Raw genomic sequence first — 12,544 nt, forward strand, 5'->3', positions numbered from 1 at the left:
AAAAAGCACTTAAAAATAGCATTAATTCTTACCAACTCCAGAGGTTATTGATTCTGCATCAATGTCACTAGCTCTTTTTCTTGCCACTTCAGCTAGTGCCAATTCACCTTTATCTAGTGCAAGGTAATGAATATCCTGAGGAAATAAAGCAAAATAAAAGATTGATTCAAAATGAATCTTGCTCAAATTACAAAGAGGATTTTGAAAGAAACTTATTGTTCAGATTACAAAATAGAAAGTTTGTAAATATTCTTTTCTGTATTTTAAGTTTCTTAGTTTTCTAGTATAAGCAAATTTTTCTGAATTGGAGATCACAGCTATAACTAAAGGCAAGTATTTAAATAAATTATTTTAAGCTGTGAGGGAAAATACAAGTTTTTAATAAAGTCTTTGACATACTCAGTTTTGTCAGGGAATAAAAAATGTTAATTGCTATTTTTCTTTTGTAAGACATTAATATCTGAGGGTGTGTCTTCAGATTTTAATTGCATATTATGCTAAGCACGATACAAGGGATACTAAACAGATTCGTTGCTGTGTCTGGCATATATTTATTATTAATATTACTAGTATTATGAAATAAAATAATTAGTACCAACTAAGTGCTGGGCACTGTTTTGGAGTATGGCGATCAATTATAATACCGTATCTCAAAAAGCTGTATGCCCAGTGGGGAGAGAGACCACTGTAAACCAATAGTTAATTACAAAAAAGTATGATAGATTTTATAGCACATATATGCAGGATGCTGTGGAACCAAAGAGGAGGAACTGATCTCTGATGGTAGTCTTGAAGGGTGAATAAGAGTTACTATAAGAGGGGGAAAATGGAGAAAAGGTGACAGGGAATGAATGATGTCTGGTGCACATATGCAGAGAAGCCTGAGAAAACACAACTCTCAGACAATGGCAGATCTTTCGATATGGAAGGAGTGTTGGATGTGTAGGAGAAAGCAGTGAAAAGTAATACTGAAGAAGTGGAGTCACTAAAAAGGTTTTAGATCTCTTTTTGCTATGCAGAATGATTGTTGGAATGAAAATTTCATTGAAATAAAAATGGGGAAAGAATATGAACAACCACTTACAGTGAAGAAATAGATATAAATGGCTTATAATCATTAAAAGATATGTGACCTTATGTAAATAAATGCAAGCTGAAAAATGTAATTTCAAATTGGATAAATCTTTAAAAGTAAATAATAATTACAAGTTGCAAAGTTTTGGGCAAACAGGCATGTAACACTTACTGGGAATATAATTGGTTAAGACTTTATTTATTTTTTGAGACAGAGCCTCACTCTGTTGCCAGGCTGGAGTGCAGTGGCATGATCTGGGCTCACTGAAACCTCTGCCTTCCCAGTTCAAGTGATTCTCTTGCCTCTGTCTCTTGAGTAACCGGGATTACAGGCATGCACCACCATGCCTGGCTAGCTTTTGTTTTTTTTGTTGTTGTTGTTTTGTTTTGTTTTTTTTTTTGAGGCGGAGTCTTCACTCTGTCGCCCAGGCTGGAGTGCAGTGGCACCATCTCGGCTCACTGCAAGCTCCGCCTCCCGGGTTCGCGCCATTCTCCTGCCTCAGCCTCCCGAGTAGCTGGGACTACAGGCGCCCGCCACCGCGCCCGGCTAATTTTTTTTTTGTATTTTAGTAGAGACGGGGTTTCACCGTGTTAGCCAGGATGGTCTCGATCTCCTGACCTCGTGATCCGCCCGCCTCGGCCTCCCAAAGTGCAGGGATTACAGGCGTGAGCCACCGCGCCCGGCCAGCTTTTGTATTTTTAGTAGAGACGGGGTTTCACCATGTTGATCAGGCTGGTCTTGAACTCCTGACCTTGTGATCTGCCCGCCTCGGCCTCCGAAAGTGCTGGGATTACAGGTATGAGCCACTGCACTAGCCAAGGGTCAGTAAGCTATGGCCCATGGGCCAAATCTAGCCTGCTTTTGATACAGTCCTCAAATTAAGAATGGTTTTTACATTTTTAACGGTTGGAAGAACTGTGCTCAATCACTGCTATTGAACACTGAGTGGCTTTGAAATTAGCTTTTGCTGCAAATTTGAAACGGTTTCAAGCTAAAGTTACAAAGTAAAACAGTGCTTATATGTGAAACTTATATGTGAAACATAATGTGATAAAGTCATTTCAATGAGAACATTGTTTGAATTGCAAGTAATGTCAGGCTGCATCACATACTTCCTGCACTGTCGAAAGGTTTTTTTTTTTTTTTTTTTTTTTAAATAATCTCCATTCCTACACAAATTTTCAGCAATATATTTTCTGATTTCAAATTACAGCAGTGTTTTTCAGACCTTGATGCAAGTGCAAAGGAAATTTACATATTCCAAAATCCATTTAACTGTGCAATTGAGGAACTTTAATTGGAAGTGATTTGCAATGTAATGACATGCTAAAAGGCATTCTAGCCTTTTAGCTAATAGAATTCTAAAAATGCCTGCCAGTCTGTTGAATATACTCAATTAAAAGCATATACTCATGGATTGATATCAGTATTTGGCAGTACTTATATATGTGGAAAGACATTTTCAAAGGTGAAATATGTAAAATCTCATTGTAGATAAGCATTAACAGATGAACGTTAGCTAAAGATTTTGATAGGAAACACCAGCTTTCAAACCCAATTAAGTGAAATGTTACCTCCTCTGAAAAGGATTCCATTCTTCACATATGTAGAGCTATATCACAAAAATTGTACTCTTTTAATTTCATCAATAAAGATTTATGGAAATTTTCTGTCTTGTTATATAAGTACCTACATAATAACTTCAGTTTTGCCTCTTGGCTCACAAATCTCTAATATTTGCTATCTGGCCCTTTGTAAAAAGTTTGCTGGACCTGTATTTTAACAATATATCATAATTTAAAATATACTTTTGGTAAATCTTCCTAAGGAAATGATGGGACAGTATCCAAGATTGGTAATTAAAGCACTGTTTATAACAGTGAAAAACTGGAGGCAACTTAAATGTACAATCAAAATAATATGTGGTTTTTAATTTTTAATCCAAGAATAGCATGATACTTTAATAATAGATTCTTATATTCAGAGAAGAATTTGGTAAGTTGAAAATATATACATTTTTCAACTTTGCAAATATTTAAGATTTTTACATCTATGCTCTTAAGAATAGTCTGTGACTTTGTTTACTTGAACTGCCCTTGGCTGGTATCAAGATTACACTGGTCTTATAAAATGAGCTAGGTGGCTTTCCCTGTTTTCTGTTCTTTGATAAAATTTGTATTTATTATTGAAAGCAAAAAATATGCAGTACATTTGAGAAGATATTACCAACCATTACTAAAGAACATAAATGAACATCTGATTAAAATACAGACATACACATGCTTATATCTAGGAAGACCATACATTTATAAAAATTTCAATTCTGACCCCATATATTCTGTAAAACTCAGTGGAGTTCTAATCAAAATCCCCTCAACTTGATAAATTGATCTTAAAATTAATATGTCAAAACAAATGGTGAAGAATATCTAAAACTTATTCTAGGTAATTTTAAAACTATAGAACACTGATATACAGCCATATAAACAAACAAACAAAAAAACATACCCATATATAGATGGTTCTATTTGTGGTACCATTATGAGTACTTTATGTTTAGAAGTAAGTGTGGGCTATAAGATCTGTGGTCAAATTATTTCTGGAACGTTTTCTGTCTCTCATTTTTGCATTCTTCCTTAATTCTCTGATTTCTCCCCTGTATTTAAAAAAATAGTTCTAGGGAATTGGGGTCATCGATTTGAAGAGGGAAAATTGAAACATAAAAATAAAAGAGATCGTGCTTTACTTTGCCCAGGCTAGATTCAAACTCCTGGGCTCAAGTGAACCTTCTGCTTCAGTCTCCTGAGTAGGTGGGACTAGAGGTGCTAGCTAAGAGGGCAAACATTAATAGTTCTTAAATTGATATTATATCTCCCCCATGAAAGTTTTAATCTCATAATCTGTTTGGAAACATGCTATGCAGTCCATTTATTTGCTGATTCACCTGTGGACCTCCTCATTATTCATATATTTGAATGTGGACTTAAGCAAAATGCATTCAAGAGTATATCTCCATAATTCCATGCCCCTCAGTCTGACAGAGTTAATTAAGCTTTAGGATCTGGTGAAAGACATATCTAGTATCTATATCACCTCTCAAGTGGCTATCTTCTGACTTTGTTTAATAATTTTTGATAGATTTAGCCTAGGAATTTAGTTTAAATGTTGGATTTACACAATTAAATGCTATAGTGTGAATGTCCCACCAAAACACATGTTGAAACTTAATTGCCAGTGCAATGGCATTGGAAGGTGGGGCCCTTAAGAGAGGATTAGGTCATGAAGGCTCTGCCATCATGAATAGATTAATGCTGTTATCACAGGAGTGGGTTAGTTATCAAAAGAATGGGTTTGTTGTAAAAGTGAGTTTGGCCCAATTTCCTTTCTCTGTCTCATGTGTTTACTCTGCCTTCCACCCTTCACCATGGGATCACTCTTACCAGATCCCAGCACCAAGCTCTTGGACTTCCCAGCCTCTAGAGCTGTTAACTGAATAAATCCGTTTTCTTTATAAGTTACCCAGTCTGTGGTATGCTGTTGTAGCAGCAGAAAACGGATTAAGACAACAAATATCTGGGAAATGGTCATAGTCTAAATGAATCAAGAAAATAAAACCCATTTGGCTGTATATTTCATTTTTATGTCCTTTACCTGGGTAGGCTAGCACATACAGGAATAATGGACATGGAGTAAGCTCATTGAGACTAATGCTAAGGTACTGTTAAGTCTAAATATACTGAAGAAATTGCAAGCAAGTGGTCCACAAGCAGGGTAGTCATACTCATTGTAACATTAGTTTTAATGAACAGATATTAGCTAATCAAGAATCATTCCGCAAATAACTATGCAACGTTTACTGTGTGCCAGATACAGAGATGAATTTTCCATGAAGCTAATGAAGCTTAAGCTTCATTACCTCTTACTTGTAGAAGACCTTTGTGGTATCTAATTTTGTATCTGAAAATTTAAATTCTTTTTCTTAAAAAAAAATTCCTCAAATTATATCAGCTTCAGGCCCTGTAAAAGATGGATGTACCCCTGGCCAGATGCCTAGCTATCATGGTTCTAACAGACTAGTGGACTATGTTACTATATGTTACTTGTTTAGAATCACTTGTCTGGAAGACCCAACTATATGCTGTGCATACGAGGCTCACTTCACCTCTGAGGACACACAGACTCAAAGTAAATGGATGGAAAAAGATATTCCATTCAAATAGAAACGGAAAGATTGGAGATAGCTATACTTCCATCAGACAAGATATACTTTTAGTAAAAAGGCTGGGCATGGTGGCTCACACCTGTAATCCCAGCACTTTGGGAGGCTGAGGTGGGTGGATCACGAGGTCAGGAGATCAAGACCATCCTGGCTAACATGGTGAAACCCCGCTATGAAAAGAGAAAAAGAAGGTCATCTTATAGTGATAAAGGGTTCAGTTCATCAGGAAGTTATAACAATGGTAAATATATTTGCACTAAACATTGGAGCCCATGAATATATGAAGCAAATATTAGTAAGTTTGAAGGGAGAGAGAGATTGCAATACAATAATAGTAGACTTCATTACCCCCACTTTCAACACTGGATCATCTAAAGAAGAGAAAATCAATAAGGAGACATCAATTTAAACTACAGTTAAAAAAAGGGGCCTAACAGATATTTTACAGCATTAGCATCCAACAGAAACAGAATATAAATTCTTTTCCAGTGTACGTTGAACATTCTTCAGAACATATTATATGCTGGGCCACAAAACAAGTCTCAACAAATTTAGGAAGACTGAAATCATGTATTTTCTGACCACAACGGCATGAAACTATAAATCAGTAACAGGAACAATCTTGGAAAAGTCACAAATATGTATAAATGAAGCATCTTTCTGAACAACCAATTGGCCAAAGATGAAATTTAAAAATACCTTGTGACAAACAAAAATGAAAACACAATATACCAAAACATATAAGATGCAGCAAAAGTAGTCCTAAGAGAGTATATGGTAAAAAGTGCCTACTTCAGAAAAGAATATCTCAAATAAACAATCTAACATTACACCTCAAGGAACTAGAAAAAGAAGAATAAGCCCAAACTTGGAAGGAAATAATAAAGAGAAAAAAGAAACAAATTAGATACTAGAAAAATAATAGAAGAGATCAAGAAAACTAAAAGTTGGTTTTTGAAAAGATAAACAAAACTGACTAACCTTTCAGTAGACTAACAAAGAGAAAAAGAGAAGATTCAAATAAAATCAGAAATAAAAGAGGAGACATTATAAGTGTATACCACAGAAATACAAATAATCACAACATACTGCTAGTACTATGAACAACTATATACCAATAACTTGGATAACCTAGAAGAAATGAATGAGCTCAAAGAAACATGCAGTCTACTAAGAATAAGTCAGGAAAAAAAGAAATAGAAAATCTGAACAGACCAATAATGAGTAAGGAGACTGAATAAATAATCAGATAAGCCTAGGATCTGATGGTTTCACTGCTGAATTATATCAAACATTGAAAGAAAAAGTAAAAGCAATCCTTTTCAAGCCCTTCCAACAAACTCACTGTGAGGCCAGCATTACCCTGATACCAGCCAGACAGAGACACTACAATAAAAGAAAATTACAGCCCAATGTCCCTGATGAACATAGATGCAAAAATACTCAACAAAATACCATCAAACCAAATTCAGTGGCACATTAAAAAAGATCATTCACCATGATGAAGTGGTATTTATCCCAGAAATTCAAGTATGGTTCAACATATATAAATCAATGTGTGATACACTGTATTAACAAGATAAAGGACAAAAACTGCATGACCATCTCAATAGATGTAGAAAAAGCATCTGACAAAATTCAACATCTGGTCACGATAAAAACTAAAAAAAATATGGAAGGAATATACCTCAACACAATAAAGGCCATATATGATAAGCCCACAGCTAACATACTCATTTGTTAAAAGTTGAAAATTTTTCCTCTAAGATCAGGAATAAGACAAGGATATCTACTCTTATCACTTGTATTCAACACAGTACTGGAAATCCCAGCCAGTGCAATTATACATGGAAAAGAAATTAAAAGTATCCTTATAGGAAAGGAAAATGTGAAATTCTGTTTGCTGATGACACAATCTTACAGAAAAAACAAAAAATTGTTCGAACTGATAAGTTTGTAGGTTGCAAAACCAACATGTGGTTGATTTGGCAGCTTATAAAATCAGTAAAGTTGCAGGTTATAAAATCAACATGCAAAAATCAGTACTCGTTCAATACACTAACAATGAATTATCCAAAAAATAAATTAAGAAAACAATTCCGTTTATACTAGCACCAAAAAAGAAAACACATAGGAGCAAATTTAACCAAACAGATGAAAAACCTATACACTGAAAATTATAAAACATTGATGAAAGAAATTAAAGACGACACAAATAAATGGAAAGATATTGACTGGGCGCAGTGGCTCACACCTGTAATCCCAGCACTTTGGGACACTGAGGCGGGTGGGTCATGAGGTCAGGAGTTCAAGACTAGCCTGGCCAAGATGGTGAAACCCCGTCTCTACTAAAAATACAAAAATTAGCTGGGTGCGGTGGCAGGCGCCTGTAATCCCAGCTACTCGGGAGGATGAGGCAGGAAAATCATTTGATCGGTGGGTGGAGGTTGCAGTGACCCGAGATCACTCCACTGCACTCCAGCCTGGGCAACAGAGTGAGACTCTGTCTCAATACATACATACATACACACACACACACACACACACACACACACACACACACACACACACACACATTTAAAAATAAATAAATGGAAAGATATCCCATATTCATGGATTAGTAGAAACAATAGTGTTAAAAATGTTCATACTATCCAAAGTAATTTACTAATTAAATGCAATTCCTATCAAAATTCCAATGTCTTTTTTTTAGCAAAAGAGAAAAAACAGTCCTAAAATTAATATGGAACCAGGTTATACCCTAGAGAGCCAACAATCTTGCATAAAAGGAACAAAGCTGGAGGCAACACAGTAACTTCAAAATATATTATAAAGCTGTTGAAACAAAGCAGCATGGTACTGGTATAAAAACAGACACTCTGAAGAATGGTACAGGATAGAAAGCCCAGATATAAATCCAAGTATTTATGGTCAGTTGATTTTCAACAAAGTGGCCAAGAACATGCAATGGGGAAAGAACAATTTATTGTCCTTTCCAATGTATTTAATAAATGGTGTTGGGAAAACTGGATATTCATGTGCAGAATAATAAAATTGGACCCTTACATCAAACCACATATAAAAATCAACTCAATGTCAGTCCCTCCTGTAGCCCCTCTGCCAGCAACTCCGGCGCCACCTCGGGGCCGGCGTCTCAAGCCGGCGGGAGCCTGGCGCTGACGGCGCGGCAGGGGCGGCCGAGCGCTCCTGCCGCTCCGGCGTCTGCGCTTCCCCATTGGGCTGGCCCATGGCGCCCGGGCGCTCTGAGATTGCCACTACTGCTCCAAGGGCACACGCAGAGGGATTTGGAATTCCTGGAGAGTTGCCTTTGTGAGAAGCTGGAAATATTTCTTTCAATTCCATCTCTTAGTTTTCCATAGGAACATCAAGAAATCATGAACAACTTTGGTAATGAAGAATTTGACTGCCACTTCCTCGATGAAGGTTTTACTGCCAAGGGCATTCTGGACCAAAAAATTAATGAAGTCTCTTTTTCTGATGATAAGGATGCCTTCTATGTGGCAGACCTGGGAGACATTCTAAAGAAACATCTGAGGTGGTTAAACACTCTCCCTCGTGTCACCCCCTTTTATGCAGTCAAATGTAATGATAGCAAAGCCATCATGAAGACCCTTGCTGCTGTGGGGACAGGATTTGACTGTGCTAGCAAGACTGAAATACAGTTGGTGCAGAGTCTGAGGGTGCCTCCAGAGAGGATTATCTATGCAAATCCTTGTAAACAAGTATCTCAAACTAAGTATGCTGCTAATAATGGAGTCCAGATGATGACCTTTGATAGTGAAGTTGAGTTGATGAAAGTTGCCAGAGCACATCCAAAAGCAAAGTTGGTTTTGCGGATTGCCACTGATGATTCCAAAGCAGTCTGTCGTCTCAGTGTTAAATTCGGTGCCACGCTCAGAAATAGCAGGCTCCTTTTGGAAAGGGCAAAAGAGGTGAATATCGATGTTGTTGGTGTCAGCTTCCACGTAGGAAGTGGCTGTACCGATCCTGAGACCTTCGTGCAGGCAATCTCTGATACCCGCTGTGTTTTTGACATGGGGGCTGAGGTTGGTTTCAGCATGTATCTGCTTGATATTGGCGGTGGCTTTCCTGGATCTGAGGATGTGAAGCTTAAATTTGAAGAGATCACCAGCATAATCAACCCAGCGTTGGACAGATATTTTCTGTCAGACTCTGGAGTGAGAATCATAGCTAAGCCTGGCAGATACTATGTTGCATCAGCTTTCACACTTGCGGTTAATATCATCTCCAAGAAAATTGTATTAAAGGAACAGACTGGCTCTGATGATGAAGATGAGTCGAGTGAACAGACCTTTATGTGTTATGTGAATTATGGTGTCTATGGATCATTTAATTGCATACTGTATGATCACGCACATGTAAAGCCCCTTCTGCAAAAGAGACCTAAACCAGATAAGAAGTATTATTCATCCAGCATATGGGGACCAATATGTGATGGCCTTGATCGGATTGTTGAGCGCTGTGACCTGCCCGAAATGCATGTGGGTGATTGGATGCTCTTTGAAAACATGGGCGCTTACACTGTTGCTGCTGCCTCTACGTTCAATGGCTTCCAGAGGCCGGTGATCTACTATGTGATGTCAGGGCCTGCGTGGCAACTCACGCAGCAATTCCAGAACCCCGACTTCCCACCCGAAGTAGAGGAACAGGACACCAGCACCCTGCCTGTGTCTTGTGCCTGGGAGAGTGGGATGAAACGCCACCCAGCAGCCTGTGCTTCAGCTGGTATTAATGTGTAGATATCACCCTAGTAGCTGTTAACTACAAGTTTAGCTTAAATTAAGGGATTTGGGGGGACCATGTAACTTAATTACTGCTAGTTTTGAAATGTCTTTGTAAGAGTAGGGTCGGCACGATGCAGCCATATGGAAGACTAGGATATGGGTCACACTTATCTGTGTTCCTATGGAAACTATTTGAATATTTGTTTTACATGGATTTTTATTCACTCTTCAGACACGCTACTCAAGAGTGCCCCTCAGCTGCTGAACAAGCGTTTGTAGCTTGTACAATGGCAGAATGGGCCAAAAGCTTAGTGTTGTGACCTGTTTTTAAAATAAAGTATCTTGAAATAATTAGGCAAAAAAAAAAAAAAAAAATCAACTCAAAATGGATAAAAGATATTATGTTAAGCACAAGATGTGAAACTTGTGGAGGAGGGAAAAGCTCCTCGACATTTGCCTGGGCAATGATTTATTGGCTAGGACTGCAAAAGCACAAGCAGTAAAAGCAAAAATAGATAAATGAGACTGCAATGAATGAAAAAGATTATGGACAGCAAAAGAAAGAAGTAACAGTGAAGAGATAAACCATGTGTTAGGAGAAGATATTTACAAACCATACATCTGATAAGGGGCCAATATCCAAAATATATAAAGAATTCAAACAACTCAATAGTAAGAAAACTCAATTAAAGTATCTGAGCAGACATTTCTCAAAATAAGAGAGATAGATGGTATGAGATAGAGATAGATGATAGACAGAGATAGATAGATGGTAAAAGTATCTGAGCAGACATTTCTTAAAATAAGAGAGAGAGATGCCAACAGATATATGAAAAACACTCAACATCTCTAGTCACCAAGGAAATGCAAATTTAAACCACAGTGAGATATCACCTCATGCCTGTTAGAATAGCTACTAATGTCAAAAAAGAGAAAAAGAATAAGTGTTGGTGAGGATATGAGGAGAAGGGAACCTGTGTATACTGCTGCTGGGAATGCACATTAGTACAGCCATTTTGGAAAATAGCATGGAGGTTTCTTAAAAAAACTAAAAATACCATATGATCTAGCAATCGCACTTCTGGGTATATATTCAAAGGAATTGAAATTGATACGTCAAGCAGACGTTGGTACTCCCATATATTTCAAGATTTTTCACAATAGCCAAGTTATGGAGCAACCTAAGTGTCTATCAGTGGATGAATCGATAAAGGCAATGTGGTATATCTGCACAATGAGATATTATATACAGCCTTTAAAAATAAGAAAAGTTTTTCATTTGTGACAATATGGATGGAACTAGAGGACATTATGCTAAGTGAAAGAAGCCAGGTACAGAAAGATGGATACTGTATGATCTCACTTGTTATATATGGAATTTTTAAAAAGTTGATTTCAGAGAAACAGGAAGGTGATGACAGAGGCTGGAGGTTATGGTGGTGGGGAAAGGGAAGATGCTGATCAAAACATACAAAGTTTCAGCTAGACTGTAGGAATAAGTTGAGTGATCTTTAACACTATATGATGACCACCGTTAATAACAATGTATTGTATATTTCAAAATAGATTTTTATTTTTTATCTTTTTATTTTATTTTGTGAAACAGGATCTCACTCTGTCACCCAGGCTGCAGTACAGTGGCACGACCATGGCTCACTGCAACCTCGACCTCCAGGGCTCAGGTGATCCTCCCATCTCAGTCTCCCAAGTAGTAGGACTACAAGCACATGCCACCCCACTTGGTTAGTTTTGTATTTATTTATTTATTTATTTTAGAGACAAATTTGTCATGTTGCCCAGGCTGGTTTCAAACTCCTGGGCTCAAGTAATCCTCCCACCTCAGCCTCCCAAAGTGATGGGATTACAGGTATAAGTCACTGCTCCTGGCCTTCAAAAAAGATTTTTAATGTTATGATCACAAAAAATAAATTGGTAAGGTAACAATATGTTAATTAGCTCAAGGGAATCTTTCTGCAATGTATACATAGATCAGAACGTCACATTGTACCCCACAAATATACACACATCACATTGTACCCCATAAATATACACAATTGTTATCTGTCAATTAAAAATGTAAAAGAATCATGCATCTTGGAGAAAGGCACAATAAAACATTGTAAGATGTTTAGTGTTTTTTATTTGTTGGCCCTTTTTTGGAGTCACTGTATAAAATTAAAATGTCATATCACAAGTCTAAATGGACAATATACATAATTGATTTGAAAAGTGTCATATTGACAATTTTCAACTTGTACTTCAACCCAACCAGTGTTACCTAGTTGATAGATGGTTAAGTTATAAAAGCGTTACTAACTTGGAATCAAGTTTTCAGAAAGATATTCAGAAGAATGAACACCACTTAGTTTCTGTCATTCTCAATGACAATTTTATAATTTATCATTTGCCAATTTGACTTATATTAGCATCATCATTTAGCACTATTAAATGAAATTGGCTTCCAGTCAACAAAAGATGACAAAC

The 12,544-nt window shown here is 37.0% G+C and overlaps 1 protein-coding gene, 1 long non-coding RNA gene and 1 pseudogene across 19 annotated transcripts in view; 2 read left to right on the forward strand and 1 right to left on the reverse strand.

Moving 5' to 3' along the window:
• Window positions 1-12,544, reverse strand: part of WDPC (WD repeat containing planar cell polarity effector) — a 675,061-nt gene that overhangs the window by 144,833 nt on the left and 517,684 nt on the right. For all 18 annotated transcript variants that reach the window (XR_011611802.1, XR_011611803.1, XR_011611798.1 and 15 more), the window contains one exon: window positions 33-135. Coding sequence is in view for 11 of the 18 variants with exons in the window: in XM_071076813.1 (XP_070932914.1) it covers window positions 33-135 (103 nt within the window). In the remaining 7 variants the exon portion in view is untranslated. The remainder of the gene's footprint in view (window positions 1-32; window positions 136-12,544) is intronic.
• The window catches only part of LOC105465132 (uncharacterized), a 66,553-nt gene that overhangs the window by 25,767 nt on the left and 28,242 nt on the right, over window positions 1-12,544 (forward strand). The gene's annotated exons all lie outside the window — the stretch shown is intronic.
• LOC105465130 (ornithine decarboxylase pseudogene) lies at window positions 8,514-10,411 on the forward strand (annotated as a pseudogene).

Source organism: Macaca nemestrina, chromosome 13, assembly GCF_043159975.1.
Source record: "Macaca nemestrina isolate mMacNem1 chromosome 13, mMacNem.hap1, whole genome shotgun sequence".
Lineage (NCBI taxonomy): Eukaryota > Metazoa > Chordata > Mammalia > Primates > Cercopithecidae > Macaca > Macaca nemestrina.